Source organism: Oncorhynchus tshawytscha, linkage group LG16 (assembly GCF_018296145.1).
Source record: "Oncorhynchus tshawytscha isolate Ot180627B linkage group LG16, Otsh_v2.0, whole genome shotgun sequence".
NCBI lineage: Eukaryota > Metazoa > Chordata > Actinopteri > Salmoniformes > Salmonidae > Oncorhynchus > Oncorhynchus tshawytscha.
In genome coordinates, this window is record NC_056444.1 from 20,585,188 (window position 1) to 20,603,060 (window position 17,873).

Here is a 17,873-nt window from a genome sequence, read left to right on the forward strand (position 1 = left end):
TAGCACGTCATATTAACTTACAGAGTAGGTAGCTATCTGGACCGCTAGTTTTGTAGCCATGGATTGTGCACCTTCCATTGTTTAGCTAAGTAGCTAGCTATTTATACACTTAGCTAACTGGTTGATGTTTTCCTTTTGCAACCAGAGGAAAGCAACATTCAACTCCACAAATGCTGTTTACATTGATATCCATACTGAATGAAGCACTTAAGGGAACTCATGGGGACCCTTAACTTTAAAATGTTTTGTGCAACTGACTTAAATTTAAGGAAACTTTAAGGGAAAAGATGCTGGGAAAATTGACTTAATATGTTTTATGCAACCAGGCTCAGGCATATAATAACCAGGCGGTGCCTAGCAACCATCAATAGCCTATCCTATATTTGTATAGGTCACATTTTGAATGCATTTGGATTTTGGATTGCATGTTACACAACTTGCACTTGTGGTCTGGGTAGGAGTGTTGAAATGTATGTGAGCAAAATGTTGCTGTGACCTTTCCATTGTGTTTAGATGAGTGAACTTGTTCTCCTTCTCTTCAAGGAACATTATTTTGACCCACGAACTGGAGATGGTTACTTGTCGTGGGAAATCAAAACCATCCAGAGGAATTCTGCTTCATCTGAGAAACTAGCCAGTCATTCAGTGGCGGCCCAACAACTGAGAGAGACTCCATTCAGTCCAGAGGTTACCCTGAGTAATGAACAGTGCAGGGAGGCCATTTTCCTAATGATGCCTTCTATTGATCTGAGGTGGTAGGTGTGGTGAAGTTTTCGGAGATAGAGACTTGCACCGAGGGTCAGGATAAAGATGGGTCTGTGACGGTAGGAGTGACATTTTGGGGAAATGTGGACTTTTGCCTTTTGGCTGATCCATGTGGTTTCAGGGTGGGTGAAAACAGAGTTGAGTGCTGTGGAATCAGTGAAGGTAACCAGAAGTGGTCTGGTGATAATAGTTTGTGTTTCTGCTGGTTAGAGGGAGCAGGAGCTCCGCGTTAAATGAATGGGGACAGGAGAGGTGAATTGTTTTGATCTCAAGAAAAGGGCTTCATTGAAAGGAATTATTACTGGGGTAGCAGTAAATGTGAAAGTTGACCAACTGAAGGGGACTATTCCTGGTGTTTGTGATGCTCGTCATTTGGTGCGATGCCTGGGGATCAGAAATGCCCAATGCGAGAGAGACAGGTTGAGGTTTCCAGGGTTAGAGTAGTGCAGAAGTTGTCATATGCTGAGGCAGTGAAGAAAGTAGAGGACAATGGGTCAAGGGAGAGGGATCCTGAAAGGAGTGGTGTGAGTAGTAGATCTTTACTAGTGCAGAGGGATAGGCCAACAAATCAAATCAAATCAAATTTTATTTGTCACATACACATGGTTAGCAGATGTTAATGCGAGTGTAGCGAAATGCTTGTGCTTCTAGTTCCGACAATGCAGTAATAACGAACAAGTAATCTAACTAACAATTCCAAAAAAAAACTACTGTCTTATACACAGTGTAAGGGGATAAAGAATATGTACATAAGGATATATGAATGAGTGATGGTACAGAGCAGCATAGGCAAGATACAGTAGATGATATCGAGTACAGTATATACATATGAGATGAGTATGTAAACCAAGTGGCATAGTTAAAGTGGCTAGTGATACATGTATTACATAAGGATGCAGTCGATGATATAGAGTACAGTATCTACGTATGCATATGAGATGAATAATGTAGGGTAAGTAACATTATATAAGGTAGCATTGTTTAAAGTGGCTAGTGATATATTTACATCATTTCCCATCAATTCCCATTATTAAAGTGGCTGGAGTAGAGTCAGTGTCATTGACAGTGTGTTGGCAGTAGCCACTCAATGTTAGTGGTGGCTGTTTAACAGTCTGATGGCCTTGAGATAGAAGCTGTTTTTCAGTCTCTCGGTCCCAGCTTTGATGCACCTGTACTGACCTCGCCTTCTGGATGACAGCGGGGTGAACAGGCAGTGGCTCGGGTGGTTGATGTCCTTGATGATCTTTATGGCCTTCCTGTAGCATCGGGTGGTGTAGGCGTCCTGGAGGGCAGGTAGTTTGCCCCCGGTGATGCGTTGTGCAGACCTCACTACCCTCTGGAGAGCCTTACGGTTGAGGGCGGTGCAGTTGCCATACCAGGCGGTGATACAGCCCGCCAGGATGCTCTCGATTGTGCATCTGTAGAAGTTTGTGAGTGCTTTTTGTGACAAGCCGAATTTCTTCAGCCTCCTGAGGTTGAAGAGGCGCTGCTGCGCCTTCCTCACGATGCTGTCTGTGTGAGTGGACCAATTCAGTTTGTCTGTGATGTGTATGCCGAGGAACTTAAAACTTGCTACCCTCTCCACTACTGTTCCATCGATGTGGATGGGGGTGTTCCCTCTGCTGTTTCCTGAAGTCCACAATCATCTCCTTAGTTTTGTTGACGTTGAGTGTGAGGTTATTTTCCTGACACCACACTCCGAGGGCCCTCACCTCCTCCCTGTAGGCCGTCTCGTCGTTGTTGGTAATCAAGCCTACCACTGTTGTGTCGTCCGCAAACTTGATGATTGAGTTGGAGGCGTGCGTGGCCACGCAGTCGTGGGTGAACAGGGAGTACAGGAGAGGGCTCAGAACGCACCCTTGTGGGGCCCCAGTGTTGAGGATCAGCGGGGAGGAGATGTTGTTGCCTACCCTCACCACCTGGGGGCGGCCCGTCAGGAAGTCCAGAACCCAGTTGCACAGGGCGGGGTCGAGACCCAGGGTCTCGAGCTTGATGACGAGCTTGGAGGGTACTATGGTGTTGAATGCCGAGCTGTAGTCGATGAACAGCATTCTCACATAGGTATTCCTCTTGTCCAGATGGGTTAGGGCAGTGTGCAGTGTGGTTGAGATTGCATCGTCTGTGGACCTATTTGGGCGGTAAGCAAATTGGAGTGGGTCTAGGGTGTCAGGTAGGGTGGAGGTGATATGGTCCTTGACTAGTCTCTCAAAGCACTTCATGATGACGGATGTGAGTGCTACGGGGCGGTAGTCGTTTAGCTCAGTAACAAGTGATGTATGCTTCAGTAAGATTGGATTTTTAGCGTTTATTAACTGTACTGCAGGGATGGAACATAAGTCACAGAAAATTGAGGTTGTGGTGGCAGCTGCAGAGGTATTTGGGTGTACGAGACTTGATGTCAGAAGAGGTACAGGGTGTGTTGTGGTGGTGTCCCGTCCTTTCAGACTGTTGGGCAAAGGTAGGACTAGATAGGTTTAAGGTTTAAATAGTGGATTATGTTGGTAGGTTATTAGTGAGTGTAGGGTTTATGGTAGGGTATTTGTTGATTTTTTTCAATTATTTTTAAGCAAAGTAAAAGGGAATTATACTCCAGTCTAGTAGGTGGCGGTAATGCAACATTTATTGGATGCCAACCGCCGTTAAACCTCATCGAAGAAGACAAGTAAAAGCTGTGATTTTGCTGACCGAATTTCTACGGTTCATGGATGTGAAGAGTCTGGCAAGCTCTTCAAAGTCAACATTTGAATGTAGTTGTAGTTGGACATGGTTTCTAATCCTTAGTTCAAGCAGTGGGCCTATGTAGTTACAGGTAGACTTGGACCATCGGTGTAAACTAAAACAAATTTGGACCAGTTGATATTGCCAGTTTATTGGCAAAATTCTGCCCTTGTTGGCTAAATAATTTCTTTTAATACTGCTGCGTCAAACTCATAAGTGTCTGAGTAGACGTGGAATTTTGGGCAAAAAGCATGCTTGCATAAAACCAATGTTTTGTTCTGTCCTTGTGTCATTTTATTTATGTGGTTTGGAGAGACAACATCAGACAGGATTTTGGAGCGGTGGCCAACTGCATTCAAGCAAAATATAATCGAGCAAAGCAAGGACCTTCAGAATCTGCAGTCAATGAAGAGGAAACTGACACAGACACTGCAGGTTCGATTAGCATAATCTGACAGAACAGCAAAGGGAGACGGTCCACTCAAAAATACTTACGGAAACGCGAGCGAGCAGACACTTTATATTCATCATCTCCTTAGTGCTCATGTTCTGATTGATAGACTGCTCACTCACGTAGCCAGAACCACATTATGAATATGTCATTGTGCTATGCTCTGCACTTCCGGAGTACAAATGTGAATAGGTGTTATAATGGCGATGATCTCTTCCAAACCTGTACCCTATTTTGCATACTTTCCCAGATGACGCAACTTTGTGCATGTTTTTTAAAATTAGTATTTTACACTGTTTATTGTTGAAATGAAAACATGTACAGCTCTTATTGGGATATCATATTCCAGAATCTATGTGTCTCTTGACATGACAGAATTCCTTATGTTTTGAAATCTCAGCACATATACAAAACAATCTAATTTGATGAAGCATAGCACTGAATAAATAATTTTTGGACATAATGCAACCGTTCTGTTTGGATTCATTGTTATTTTGTAATTCCAGGTGGCACTACATTTATACACCTGACAGAGTAACCAGAAATGTGAATGTTAAATGTTTTGTTCAATGCTAGGAGTTAACTTTAGATGAACACTAGTGTTGAATAGAAATAATTGTTAATTATCCCATAGTGTTAAATTTGAGTAACTCTGGCAAGTATAATGCAGTGTTAATATATATGTATATATATATTAACTCTCAAGTAGCCATAGGCAAGATAAAATGTGCCACACCTCGGCTCTCTGACCATCTGTCCCTCATGAAAAGTACTACTGAATTAGTACACAAAACCTATTTGTGCAGTAGTGACTATGTAGAGACGTGTAGGGGTTGTGTATTGAATGTGTAGTTTATGCACTACTCAAGATAAACAAGTAGAGTTTTGTAGTGTTCAGTAGGAAAACTGTGTTTCCAGTAGTAATCAGGTGGAACTTTTTACTACTTGATGTTGGTAGTAAATAAGTAGCTTTTTGCAAGTGCAGAAGACAAAACAGGAAGTAGTTGGTTGTTGTTTGCTAGCTACTGTATTTGACAATACCGAAGGTAATCATCTTCAACCCTTCGTCATCCTGTCTTTCATAACCCTTATGCTGGCACCATCTAAGTTTAACTTTCCTTTATTGCTAGCCAAAAATTGTGTTTAGCCTAACTGTTTGCTAGCCTCTGCTTTTGTCATGCTAGCTAATAAGTGTTTGTTTGTATGCAAATGTACAGTAGCCTATGTTCATATTGGTACACTTAACCATTCTACTTCCCTCTTTTGGCCTGTTGCCAGGGAGGCCCTCAACATAAGAAAACTGGAGGCCACTGTTGGTAAGATTAACATTGTTTATCAAATGTTTTTGTCTTATGTGACCTCTGTTAGCAGATGATTGATAATGGCTTATAATTTGTTGTCACTTAAATGTTACATGGTGGAGCAATGTGGATCCAACAAAAAAAGAGGATCTGAAGATGGTTAAGTCAAAGCTGAATGAAGACCAGGCATAAAAGACATTTAAAAAAAAGTGTAAATATGTAATTTTATCGGAGCAGATAGTGTGCTATAAGCCATTATTTTCTCAAGCTCAGATGGCCAGAATAGAATAGAATAGAATAGAATAGGTCTAGGTGACTCTATCACACTTCTACAACTTTGTCTGTGTTACTTCCTTCAATAAGCCAAAAATAAGAACAAAGCTGGTCAGTAGAGTCTTGCATGGGCTACAATGGCACTTTTGTAGGACTGGTGGTTGAACGCACTGTAGTGTCACTGTGCCAATAATATTATGTGTTTGCGTGTCCCCCACGCCCGAGCACGCTTTCATCCTCCAATTTGGGACAGGAGAATCTTTGTGCGTTGCGTACCCAAGAGTCCAGCCAAGGTCACCCTGGAAACAAGCTTCATTGCGATAAAAAGGGGATACTTTCCGCAGTCAAATTATCTTTAGATAGCTGTACTCCCTCTAGGTACAACCTACGAGCTCAGTCAGAACCCTTTAGATAGGACTCGACTCTCTTTTAGAAATGTGTCAGTAGCTCGCAGAGGTGGGAATAGTGGTCATGAACAGAGGTTGGACAGTGTGTGAATGACCTCCTGCCAAATGAAATACGAGACATAATTCCCTCAGATTACACAGACCCACAAAGAACTCAAAAATAAATCAAATTTTGATCAACTCCCATATAGAGATCGACCGATTATGATTTTAACGTAGATACCGATTATTGGAGGACCAAAAAAAGCCGATAACGATTAATCGGCCAATATATATATATATATATATATATATATATATATATATATATATATATATATATATATATATATATATATTATTTGTAATAATGACAATTACAACAATACTGAATGAACACTTATTTTAGATTAATATAATACGTCAAAAAAATCTATTTAGTCTCAAATAAATAATGAAACATGTTCAATTTGGTTTAAATAATGCAAAAACAAAGTGTTGGAGAAGAAAGTAAAAGTGCAATATGTGCCATGTAAAAAAGCTAACGTTTAAGTTCCTTGCTCAGAACATGAGAACATATGAAAGCTTGTGGTTCCTTTTAACATGAGTCTTCAATATTCCCAGGTAAGACATTTTAGGTTGTAGTTATAGGACTATTTCTCTCTATACCATTTGTATTTCATATATCTTTGACCATTGGATGTTCTAATAGGTACTTCAGTATTGCCAGCCGAATCTCAGGAGTTGATAGGCTTGAAGTCATAAACAGAGCAATGCTTGAAGCACAGCGAAGAGCTGCTGGCAAATGCAGGAAAGTGCTGTTTGAATGAATGCTTACGAGCCTGCTGCTGCCTACCACCGCTCAGTCAGACTGCTCTATCAAATCATAGACTTAATTATAATATAATAACACGCAGAAATACGAGCCTTAGGTCATTAATATGCTCAAATCCGGAAACTATAATTTCGGAAACAAAATGTTTATCCTTTCAGTGAAATACGGGACCGTTCTCTATTTTATTTAATGGGTGGCATCCATAAGTCTAAATATTGCTTTTACATTGCACAACCTTCAATGTTATGTTGTAATTACGTAAAATTCTGGCAAATTAGTTAGCAACGAGCCAGGCGGCCCAAACTGTTGCATATACCCTGACTCTGCGTGCAATGAACGCAAGAGAAGCGGCACAATTTCCCTAGTTAATATTGCCTGCAAACATTAATTTTTTAAAGTAAATATGCAGGTTAAAAAAACATACCTCTGATCCTGTGTTCTTGGAATCTGAATATCTGGACAGCAGTCCAGTGACTGCTGAGAAAGATCAGCTGACAACAGGGGAAAGTCCTTGTGGCGGCACGGAGAGACGGCTGACCGGAGGGAGTAGACCCCACTGGGACAGTCATGGGGTAGCTTCCCATTTCTGTAGTTTCCCATGCTTCGCAGTATGTTGGAAACACCCGCTTTAGCTACAGAAAGTCAACATACGAGAATACCCCTAGAGTCTGCGAGAGCGGGGGCGGAAGATGACTCATCGGCTGACAACATGGTAACGACTGGACTGGAAACGACTACGAGTAATGAGAGCACAGCACAAGAGAACACCACAGCAACTGTCACAAGTTCTGCTGCAACAGTGGGCCACAAACAGATGCAGGTATGTGTCTTTGGTTGGAGGAAAGTTACATCACACCATGGGTTGAGGATCCACCAGGGGAAGAAGGGGTGTTTGGGTAAAGAGAGACAGAGAACTCGCATTGATTACTTTCTGCGAAAGCGATCAAATCAGTCGAACGAAGCACAGCAACTGGACGCAAACCATAGTTTGCAGTGCATCAGTACCACTGTCATGGAGGACGTAAACTCAAGCACCGAAGTAGCAACTGAGGTGGAACCAACAACAGGAGTGGAACTCACCCAGCCTCCCAGACCTGCAGTTGAGAGGAGACTACCAGGGCACAGACCGTATGTGAAGTGGCCTGGCGCCAGTGACAAGAAGTTGTGGGAAACAGTGAATACTGACCTTACCTTGACCCTCGAGAAACTTCGAGGCACAGTGGAGAAGAAGTTGGAGAGGATGGGGGACATCATCTATGAGTACGGGACATAAAGATTTGGAGTGGAAGAGGCAAAAGGCGGGAGAAAGGTTCCAACCCCACCAGTTTCCAGGAGGCAACAAGAAATCAAGCGCCTCGTTCAAGAAAGGCGGCAGCTTAAGAAACAGTGGAAGAAGGCCTCAGAAGTGGAAAAGGAGGGCATAGAGGCACTTCAGGCTGACATCAAAACCCGGTTGGCATCCCTCCGTAGAGCAGAGAACCTACGAAAACGCAGAAGGAAGAAAGAACAAACTAGAACTTGATTCTATAAAGATCCCTTCAAGTTCCTTAAAAGTCTCTTCACAAAGGAAAAAAGTGGAGCTCTAAAAACAACAAAGAAAGACCTAGAGGAGCACCTGAGAACAACAAACTTTGACTCAAAGCGACATGAACATCTGGCCATCCCATCAGATATCCCACCCATTGAACCCCCGGAACATCATATTGAGACCAGCCCTCCGACATGGAAAGAGGTGGAAAACACAGTTTGACGGGCAAGAACAGCATCAGCCCCGGGGCCAAATGGAGTCCCGTACAAAGTGTATAAGAACGCACCAGACGTCCTGAGGTTCCTCTGGAGGCTTATGAGAACAGCTTGGCAGAAGAAGATAATACCCAAAGTGTGGCGTAGGGCAGGCGGGGTCCTGATCCCTAAGGAGAAGGATGCAGTGAACATCAGCCAATTCCGCCCAATCTCCTTACTGAATGTCGAGGGTAAAATCTTCTTTAGGGTCATTGCCCAGAGGATGGCCGAGTACCTGCAAAGGAATGCGTACGTCGATACATCTGTACAGAAGGCAGGAATATCAGGGTTCTCTGGCTGCTTGGAACATTCCAGCATGATCTGGCACCAGATCCAAATGGCCAAGGTGGAGAAAAGGGACCTCCATGTAGTCTTTCTCGACCTCGCATTTGGCTCTGTGCCCCATGAACTCCTGTGGTCTGCCTTCAGATTTTTCAACATACCGGACACCATCACAAACCTGGTGAAGTCGTACTTCCAGGATCTGCAGTTCTGCTTCACCACCTCAGAATTCACCACCTCATGGCAGTGTCTGAATGTAGGTATAATGGCGGGATGTACCATTTCTCCGTTGGCATTCACAATGGCAATGGAGGTTATCATCAGATCCTCAAAATGGGTTGCTGGTGGACAGCGAGTCGACTCTGGTTTCCACCTCCCTCCACTCAGAGCCTACATGGACGACATTACAACATTGACCACCACTGTCCCATGCACCAGGAGACTGCTCAGAAAACTCGAGGAGAACATCAGCTGGGCCCGTATGAAGATTAAACCATCCAAGTCACGCAGCATCTCGATTGTGAAGGGAGTACTCTCTGACCTGAAATTCTTCATCGGAGATGACCAAATCCCAGCAGTGTCTGAGCAGCCGGTAAAAAGCCTTGGAAGGTGGTATGATGCAAGCCTGAAGGACAAAGACCAGGTGCAACAGCTGCGCAAAGACATCAGTAGTAGCCTACAGTCCATCGACAACACCCAGCTACCTGGAAAGTTAAAGGCCTGGTGTCTGCAGTTTGGTCTCCTACCCCGGGTGTTGTGGCCCTTAGCACTGTATGAGGTTCCAATCTCAACAGTGGAGAAGATGGAAAGAGGAGTCACAGGCTACTTAAAGAAGTGGCCGGAGTTCCACGATGCCTTACCACCATAGGCCTCTATGGAGATGGTGTCCTCAAGCTGCCCCTCACCAGTCTAACAGAGGAATTCAAGTGTGCAAAAACCAGGCTCCAGATGACACTGAATGAATCTCGAGACCCAGTGGTGAGCAACAACGCGCCGACCTTGGCAACTGGGCGCAAATGGAGGCCAGGAAAAGCAGTCCAGGAGGCAACAGCAGCCCTCAGACATGCTGACATTGTGGGTCATGTTCAGCAAGGGAGAGGAGGCAACACCCATACCAATGGTATGGTGAATATCCGGACTGTGCCCTCTGTTCCATGCCAGCCAACCTCCGGCACATTCTCACAGGGTGTAAAACAAGCCTCACCCAAGGACGCTACACTTGGCGTCACAACCAAGTCCTTAAAAACCTTGCGTCCGCCCTGGAGGACAAGCGAGCTGCCACCAACTCCCTACCACCCACAGCAGCATCACACTCCTTACAGACAAACTTTGTCCGCGAAGGGGCTAAACCACCGAAGAGCGGCTCTACACCATTAGAGCGAGACCAGCTGCGCTTGGCCCGCGACTGGAAAATGCTAGCTGACATTGGCCGGCAACTTGTGTTTCCTCCGGAGATCGCAACCACCACCCTAAGACCTGACATGGTGCTCTGGTCCCGTTCGCTCAATAAGGTCTTCATCATTGAGCTCACAGTACCCTGGGAGGACTCGGTAGATAAGGCTTATGAGCGAAAACATCTGCGCTATGCTGATCTAGCTGCCGAAGCACGGCATCATGGCTGGAACACAGAAGTCCGACCAGTGGAGGTGGGCTGCAGAGGTTTTGTGGCAACATCTACAACCAGACTGCTTAGAGACCTGGGAATTAAGGGCCAGAGCCAGCGTTCGGCAATCAAAGCTGTATCGGAGGCGGCAGAAGGCAGCAGTCAGTGGCTCTGGATGAAGAGGAAAGACCCCAGCTGGGCCCCGAAGTGAGAGGGCCAGGAGGTATGCGGTCAACAATGCTTGACTCGGGGAGGAGGACGCCCCTGCCATGCATAGTCCCATGGGATGTTGGCTATCAACAACAAGGCAACTCCTATGACTAATTGGGAATGGGACGCAAGTGTAGGATTGATCACCCTGTCGCTGGCCGCCTTTGGGGAGGGTGTATAGTGTGAAAGGCCGAAACACCCTAGGAACCAAAGGTACACTACTGACGATGCGCTCCCCAAATTTCACTACGCTCACTGTTCATTAACTCTTGGAAGTGCTTGCACAAAGGATAGTAACATCTCATCCTGTGTTCTTGGAATCTGTGTATTGATTTTAAGAAAGGCATTGATGTTTATGGTTAGGTACATTCGTGCAACGTTTGTGCTTTTTTCGCAAATGCGCTTTTGTTAAATCATCCCCCGTTTGGAGAAGTTGGCTGTCTTTGTTAGGAAGAAAAATGTATTCATACTTTTGTTACTTCTAGGTTAGACTACTGCAATGCTCTACTTTCCGGCTACCCGGATAAAGCACTAAATAAACTTCAGTTAGTGCTAAATATGGCTGCTAGAATCCTGACTAGAACCAAAATATTTGATCATATTACTCCAGTGCTAGCCTCCCTACACTGGCTTCCTGTCAAGGCAAGGGCTGATTTCAAGGTTTTACTGCTAACCTACAAAGCATTACATGGGCTTGCTACTACCTATCTCTCTGATTTGGTCCTGCCGTACATACCTACACGTACGCTACGGTCACAAGACACAGGCCTCCTAATTGTCCCTAGAATTTCTACGCAAACAGCTGGAGGCAGGGCTTTCTCCTATAGAGCTCCATTTTTATGGAATGGTCTGCCTACCCATGTCAGAGACGCAAACTCGGTCTCAACCTTTAAGTCTTTACTGAAGACTCATCTCTTCAGTGGGTCATATGATTGAGTGTAGTCTGGCCCAGGAGTGTGAAGGTGAACGGAAAGGCTCTGGAGCAACGAACCGCCCTTGCTGTCTCTGCCTGGCCAGTTACCCTCTTTCCACTGGGATTCTCTGCCTCTAACCCTATTACAGGGGCTGAGTCACTGGCTTACTGGTGCTCTTTCATGTCGTCCCTAGGAGGGGTGCTTCACTTGAGTGGGTTGAGTCACTGATGTGATCTTCCTGTCTGGGTTGGCGCCCCCCCTTTGGTTGTGCCGTGGCGGAGATCTTTGTGGGCTATACTCGGCCTTGTCTCAGGATGGTAAGTTGGTGGTTGAAGATATCCCTCTAGTGGTGTGGGGGCTGTGCTTGGCAAAGTGGGCGGGGTTATATCCTTCCTGTTTGGCCCTGTCCGGGGGTATCATCGGATGGGGCCACAGTGTCTCCTGACCCCTCCTGTCTCAGCCTCCAGTATTTATGCTGCAGTAGTTTGTGTCAGGGGGCTAGGGTCAGTTTGTTATATCTGGAGTACTTCTCCTGTCTTATCCGGTGTCCTGTGTGAATTTAAGTATGCTCGCTCTAATTCTCTCTTTCTTCCTCTCTCTCTGAGGACCTGAGCCCAAGGACCATGCCTCAGGACTACCTGGCATGATGACTCCTTGCTGTGCCCATTCCACTGCTCCAGTTTCAACTGTTCTGCCTGTGATTATTATTATTTGACCATGCTGGTCATTTATGAACATTTGAACATCTTGGCCATGTTCTGTTATAATCTTCACCCGGGCACAGCCACAAGAGGACTGGCCACCCCTCATAGCCTGGTTCCTCTCTAGGTTTCTTCCTAGGGAGTTTTTCCTAGCCACCGTGCTTCTACATCTGCATTGCTTGCTGTTTGGGGTTTTAGGCTGGGTTTCTGTACAGTACTTTGAGATATTTATTTATTTATTTTTTTAAACCTTTATTTTACTAGGCAAGTCAGTTAAGAACAAATTCTTATTTTCAATGACGGCCTAGGAACAGTGGGTTAACTGCCTGTTCAAGGGCAGAACGACAGATTTTGTACCTTGTCAGCTCAGGGATTTGAACTTGCAACCTTTCGGTTACTAGTCCAATGCTCTAACCACTAGGCTACACTGCCGCCCCAGATATCAGCAGATGTACAAAGGACTATAAATAAATACATTTGATTTTAAATATTCTTCACACAGTTCGCAACGAGCCAGGCGACCCAAACTGCTGCATATACCCTGACTCCGCTTGCACAGAACGCAAGAGAAGTGACACAATTTCCCTAGTTAAAAGAAATGCATGTTAGCAGGCAATATTAACTAAATGTGCAGGTTTAAAAATCTATACTTGTGTATTTATTTTAAAAAAGCCGTTGTTTATGGGTAGGTACACATTGGTGCAACGACAGTGCTTTTTTTTGCAAATGTGCTTGTTAAATCGCCCGTTTGGCGAAGTAGGCTGTGATTCAATGATAAATTAACAGTTACTGCATCGATTATATGCAACGCAGGACATGCTAGTTAACCTAGTAATATCATCAACCATGTGTAGTTAACTAGTGATTATGTTAAGATTGATTGTTTTTTACAAGATGTGTTTAATGCTAGCTAGCACCTTACCGTGGCTCCTTGCTGCACTCGCTTAACAGGTAGTCAGCCTGCCACACAGTCTCCTCGTGGAGTGCAATGTAATCGGCCATGATCGGTGTCCAAAAATGCAGATTACCGATTATTATGAAAACTTGAAATTGGCCCTAATTAATCAGCCATTCCGATTAATCGGTCAACCTTTACTCCCATATCTATTGGGTGAAATACCAGTGTCCAATCACAGCAGCAATATTTGTGACCTGTTGCCACAAGAAAAGGGCAAGCAGTGAAGAACAAACACCATTGTAAATACAACACATATTTATGTTTATTTATTTTCTCTTTTGTACTTTAACTATTTGCACATTGTTACATCACAGTATATAGCCAAAATATGACATCTGTAATGTCTCTATTCCTTTGGAACTTTTGTGATTGTAATGTTTACTGTTCATTTATTGTTTAATTCCCTTTTGTTTATCTATTTTACTTGCTTTGCCAATGTAAACATGTTTCCATGCCAATAAAGCCGTTTGAACTGAATTGAGAGAGAGACCAAGAGCACGAGTGTTCTTGATGAAGCAAGCAATAAACAAACTCCCCATGAACAACATTCATTGGTGTAAAGTACTTAAGTAGTACCTTAAAGTATGTTTACTTAAGTCATTTTTGGGGGTATCTGTACCTTACATTGCTATTTATATTTTTGCCAACTTTTACTTCACTACATTCTAAAGGAAATTATGTACTTTATACTCCATACATTTTTCACGACACCCAAAAGTACTCATTACATTTTGACAGAACAATGGTCCAATTCACGCACTTATCAAGAGAACACAAAGGACTCACTAAACACAAATGCTTTGTTTGTAAATTATGTTGGAGTTCCCCTGGCTATCTATTTTATAAATGTGTGCCGTCTAAGGAATTTGAAATGTTTCTACTTTTGATACTTAAGTATATTTTAGCAATTCCATTTACTTTTGACACTTATGTATATTTAAAACCAAATACTTTAGACTTTTACTCAAGTAGTATTTTACTGGTTGACGTTCACTTTTACTTGAGTCATTTTCTATTAAGGTATCTTCACTTTCACTTTTAAGTATGACAATTGAGTCCTTTTCCCACCACTGCTTATAGTCCCGACCCCAGCCCAGACTAATAACGTGATGAAGACATTGCAAACATTACTGTAGGCTACATGGACTATGAAACAACATCGCCATCAAGCGGACACTGAACCACATTTCCATGCCAAGAATCGAAACTCCGGCGATATTCTGATTGGTTGCTTTCTTTTTGCGTCATTTCCTGCATATGACTTTCACCGGGAAGGAGCTTTGGCGCGAAATCTTCTGTTGTGTTGAACTGTGAAGCTAGCTACCAAAAAAGAGCTGAAGGCTATCAATACATTTGAAATAAATAGCAATGTCTCCGGTTTCTAAGCCAGAGAAGGACGTGGACAACCCGGACGGCGGTGAGTCTGACCGGAATATTACTGCAAACAAGCTAGCGTGAATACCCGACACGATTTAGCCAACAAGCTGTCAGCTAACTATCGCGGGCTAACAACAAAGCAAGCAACTCACGTTAATAGAATGACTACATTTAGCTAGCTACGTGCCATTAAATTAACACCGAATGTTCATAAATTGCATAATTACCCACAGTTAACTGGCCATTTAGCTACTGTGATGTTGACATTTTATACTTTAAGACATACTCCGCTGGTACTTTGGCGACAAAGTATTTTTAAAACCTCCCGCTTTGAGCTAAACTTGTCTCTGTAGTTCATACATGTATAATATATGCGCAGAACTAATGTTTTACCTCAATTAGCCACAAAATCCCTAGTTTGAGAGGAACTTTTCTTGGAGCTGTGCTGGACGCCATTTTCCCACCCAGGTCAGCCAGCCCCCAGCAATTAAGAGTTCTAGCCAATGAGCTTCAGCCCCTCGCGTTTGTCTTCTAGCAAGAGGCCTACCCAGCGTAATCCAATGCGGTTGCAGAGCGGCTCTCAACAGCTCAGTGGAAACAGCAGAGAGAGCGCTATGATGTGGTGTCCTTACTTTATCTGCAAATATGTGAAGTAATACACCATTTTCAGCGACCACTCCTGAGTGCTACTTTCTACTGGCAAAAAATATATACAACAGTACCCGGAGAATCTCTTTAAAATCTGGCAGTCGCTTGCCTGAAATGCCTGTAGGAGAACAACTGGGTTTTGAACTCTCGTCTTTAACTCTTTCTGCTTTCTCTCTGCCCCTTTCTTCCCCCATCTTTTATGCTCCCTCCATCTCAATCTCTCCCCCCTCTCCATCTCTCTCTCACCCCTCACTCTTCCTGTTTTCTCTCTCCAGAGAATGACTGCGGCCTGGCAGTGGGTCGCTCCAGGAGGGAGAAGAAGGAGAAGACAGGGAGGAAGTCAGCTCTGGAGCAGCTCAAGAGAGCCAAGAAGGGAGAGAAAGTCAAATATGAGGTGAGGGTTGTGTGTGTGTGTTGTCCAAGTCCTGATCTGACAGAGGTGTGTTTGTGTCCGCCCCTTTTAATCTGTGTGTTAAGTGAACAAGTTGTAGAGTGTAGGTTATCGTGTGGGTGTTATAGCCAAGCCTTGTTTTAACATGTGTGTGGAATCTGTGTGTGCTGTGTGTAGGTGGAGGATTTGACCAGTGTGTATGAGGAGGTGGATGAGGAACAGTACTCTCGGATGGTGAGAGAAAGGCAGGATGATGACTGGATCATTGATGATGGTGAGTTGGTCTGAAATACCTTCAGAACTTTTCTGTCTTCTCAGTCCCAAGTTATAGCAAGTTCTCTCTCTCTCTCAGATGGCACAGGGTATGTGGAGGATGGGAGAGAAATCTTTGACGAGGATTTGGCGGATGATGTGTTAGAGAAAGGCGCCAAAGGTAGGAACCATGTGTGCGTTTGTGTGTGTGTGTGAAAACAAGCCTGTGTGTGTCTCCAGCCTAATTATTGTTTGTTTGTGTGTAGGTAAAGCAGGCGCTAAGGGAGCAGACTCTAAGAATAACATTAAGAAGGCAGCGGTGGCCAAACCCAACAGCATCAAAAACCTCTTCATGAACAGCAACGTCAAGAAACCTGCTGAGGTGAGTGTTTGTATTTGTGCACCTGTTCATCAAAAGTCGCTTCGCTAATCATGGGTGTATGTTTCTCACCCTCTGTGACCCTATACATGCAATCCAAAACACTCAATAGTTAGTGTTCTAGTCCATTTGTTTCTATTTTGTAATTGAACCAGGATTGTGTGTTTTGTGTCTCTTACAGAAAGATGTGGACCTGTCCAAAGATGACCTACTAGGGGACATTCTACAGGACCTGCACTCTGTTGTAAGTCTCTCCTGTCCTGTCAACCTCCACACATTCTCATAGCGGGGAAAAAATAGTGCATGTCAGCTCACTCACACATGAAGTTTACTCCGCAAGTGGTTCAACAACGCTTCAGCCTTAATGTTTTTTGTCAGGTTGCTGTGTATGGTTTAGTCCAGCTCCTGTAATTCCCCTCTCTTAAACCAAGTTCAGCTAGATCATTTGGTAGATGCTTAGATTTCAGCTTGTTGTTTGATTCTTTTTCACAAAGACATGGACTTACTGGGGTGAATACGCTATCAGTGTGTCTGAGTGTCTCCATCTGCCCCCTCTTTCAGAGGCCGTCACCCCTGACTCCTCCGGTCGTCACTCTGAAGAAGAAGAAGGCCCTCGGAACTACCATGAACCCCTTCTCCATCAAAACTCAATCCCCTAAGGTACACGTCTCTCTCTCTCCATTGATCCCTGCCCCCTATTATATTCCATTAAGGCCAAACGTTACTGAGTACACCCCTGGTCTTCTTCCTGTTGTAATGTGTCACTTCCCTCCATCGCAGGAGTCTCCATCTGCCCAGGGGTCAAAGGTGAAACACCCTCCTCCTGGTGAGCTGACTCCCCGGGTGCCCTCCCGCCTCCCCACCTCCAGGCCCTCCGTCCCCGTGGAGAAGAAGAGAGTGAAGGTGGAAGAAATTGAGGAGGGTGAGAAATCAGACTAGGAGTTAATCTAGCACTCGCTGGGCTGGTTTCCTGGACCCAGATTAAGCCTAGTTCTAGACTAAAAATATAAATCGAAAGTGCTTTTTAATCTAGCATTTGGTTTAAATCGGCAATCATATTATATTTTATTTGTCACGTGCCGAATACAACAGGTGTAGACCTTTCTGTAAAAGGCTTACTTACAAGCCCTTAACCAACAATGCAGTTCAAGAAATAAAGTTGAGAAAATATTTACTAAATAGAATAGGTGGTGGTTGTCAACGTAAATAGTCCGGGTGGCCATTTGATTAATTGTTCAGCAGTCTTATGACTTGGGTGTAGTAGCTGTTAAGGAGCCTTTTGGACCTAGACTTGGTGCTCCGGTACCGCTTTCCGTGCGATAACCGAGAGAACAGTCTATGACTTGGGTGATTGGAGTCTGACAATTTTTTGGGCCTTCCTCTGACACCGCCTCGTATACAGATCCTTCTATTGCTGAAGCTTGGCCCCAGTGATGTACTAGGCTGTACGCAGTACCCGCTGTAGCGCCTTACGGTCGGTCGTATGCCGAGCAGTTGCCATACCAGGCGGTGATGCAACCGGTCAGTATGCTCTCGATGGTGCAGTTGTAGAGCTTTTGAGGATCGAGCATAAAGGGCATTTCGCTCACGTCACTGGGCAGCTCGCGGCTGGGTTTCCCTTTTGTAGTCCATAATAGTTTTTAAGCC

General features: G+C 44.3%; 1 protein-coding gene across 1 annotated transcript in view; it reads left to right on the forward strand.

Moving 5' to 3' along the window:
* Positions 1-14,420: 14,420 nt before the first annotated feature.
* pola1 (polymerase (DNA directed), alpha 1) overlaps positions 14,421-17,873 on the forward strand; it is a 93,124-nt gene continuing 89,671 nt past the window's right edge. Inside the window, exons 1-8 of the mRNA XM_024403227.2 lie at positions 14,421-14,596; positions 15,480-15,598; positions 15,773-15,869; positions 15,948-16,028; positions 16,114-16,229; positions 16,408-16,470; positions 16,788-16,886; positions 17,007-17,148. Of these exons, the coding sequence (XP_024258995.1) occupies positions 14,548-14,596; positions 15,480-15,598; positions 15,773-15,869; positions 15,948-16,028; positions 16,114-16,229; positions 16,408-16,470; positions 16,788-16,886; positions 17,007-17,148 (766 nt within the window). The 5' untranslated portion in view covers positions 14,421-14,547. The remainder of the gene's footprint in view (positions 14,597-15,479; positions 15,599-15,772; positions 15,870-15,947; positions 16,029-16,113; positions 16,230-16,407; positions 16,471-16,787; positions 16,887-17,006; positions 17,149-17,873) is intronic.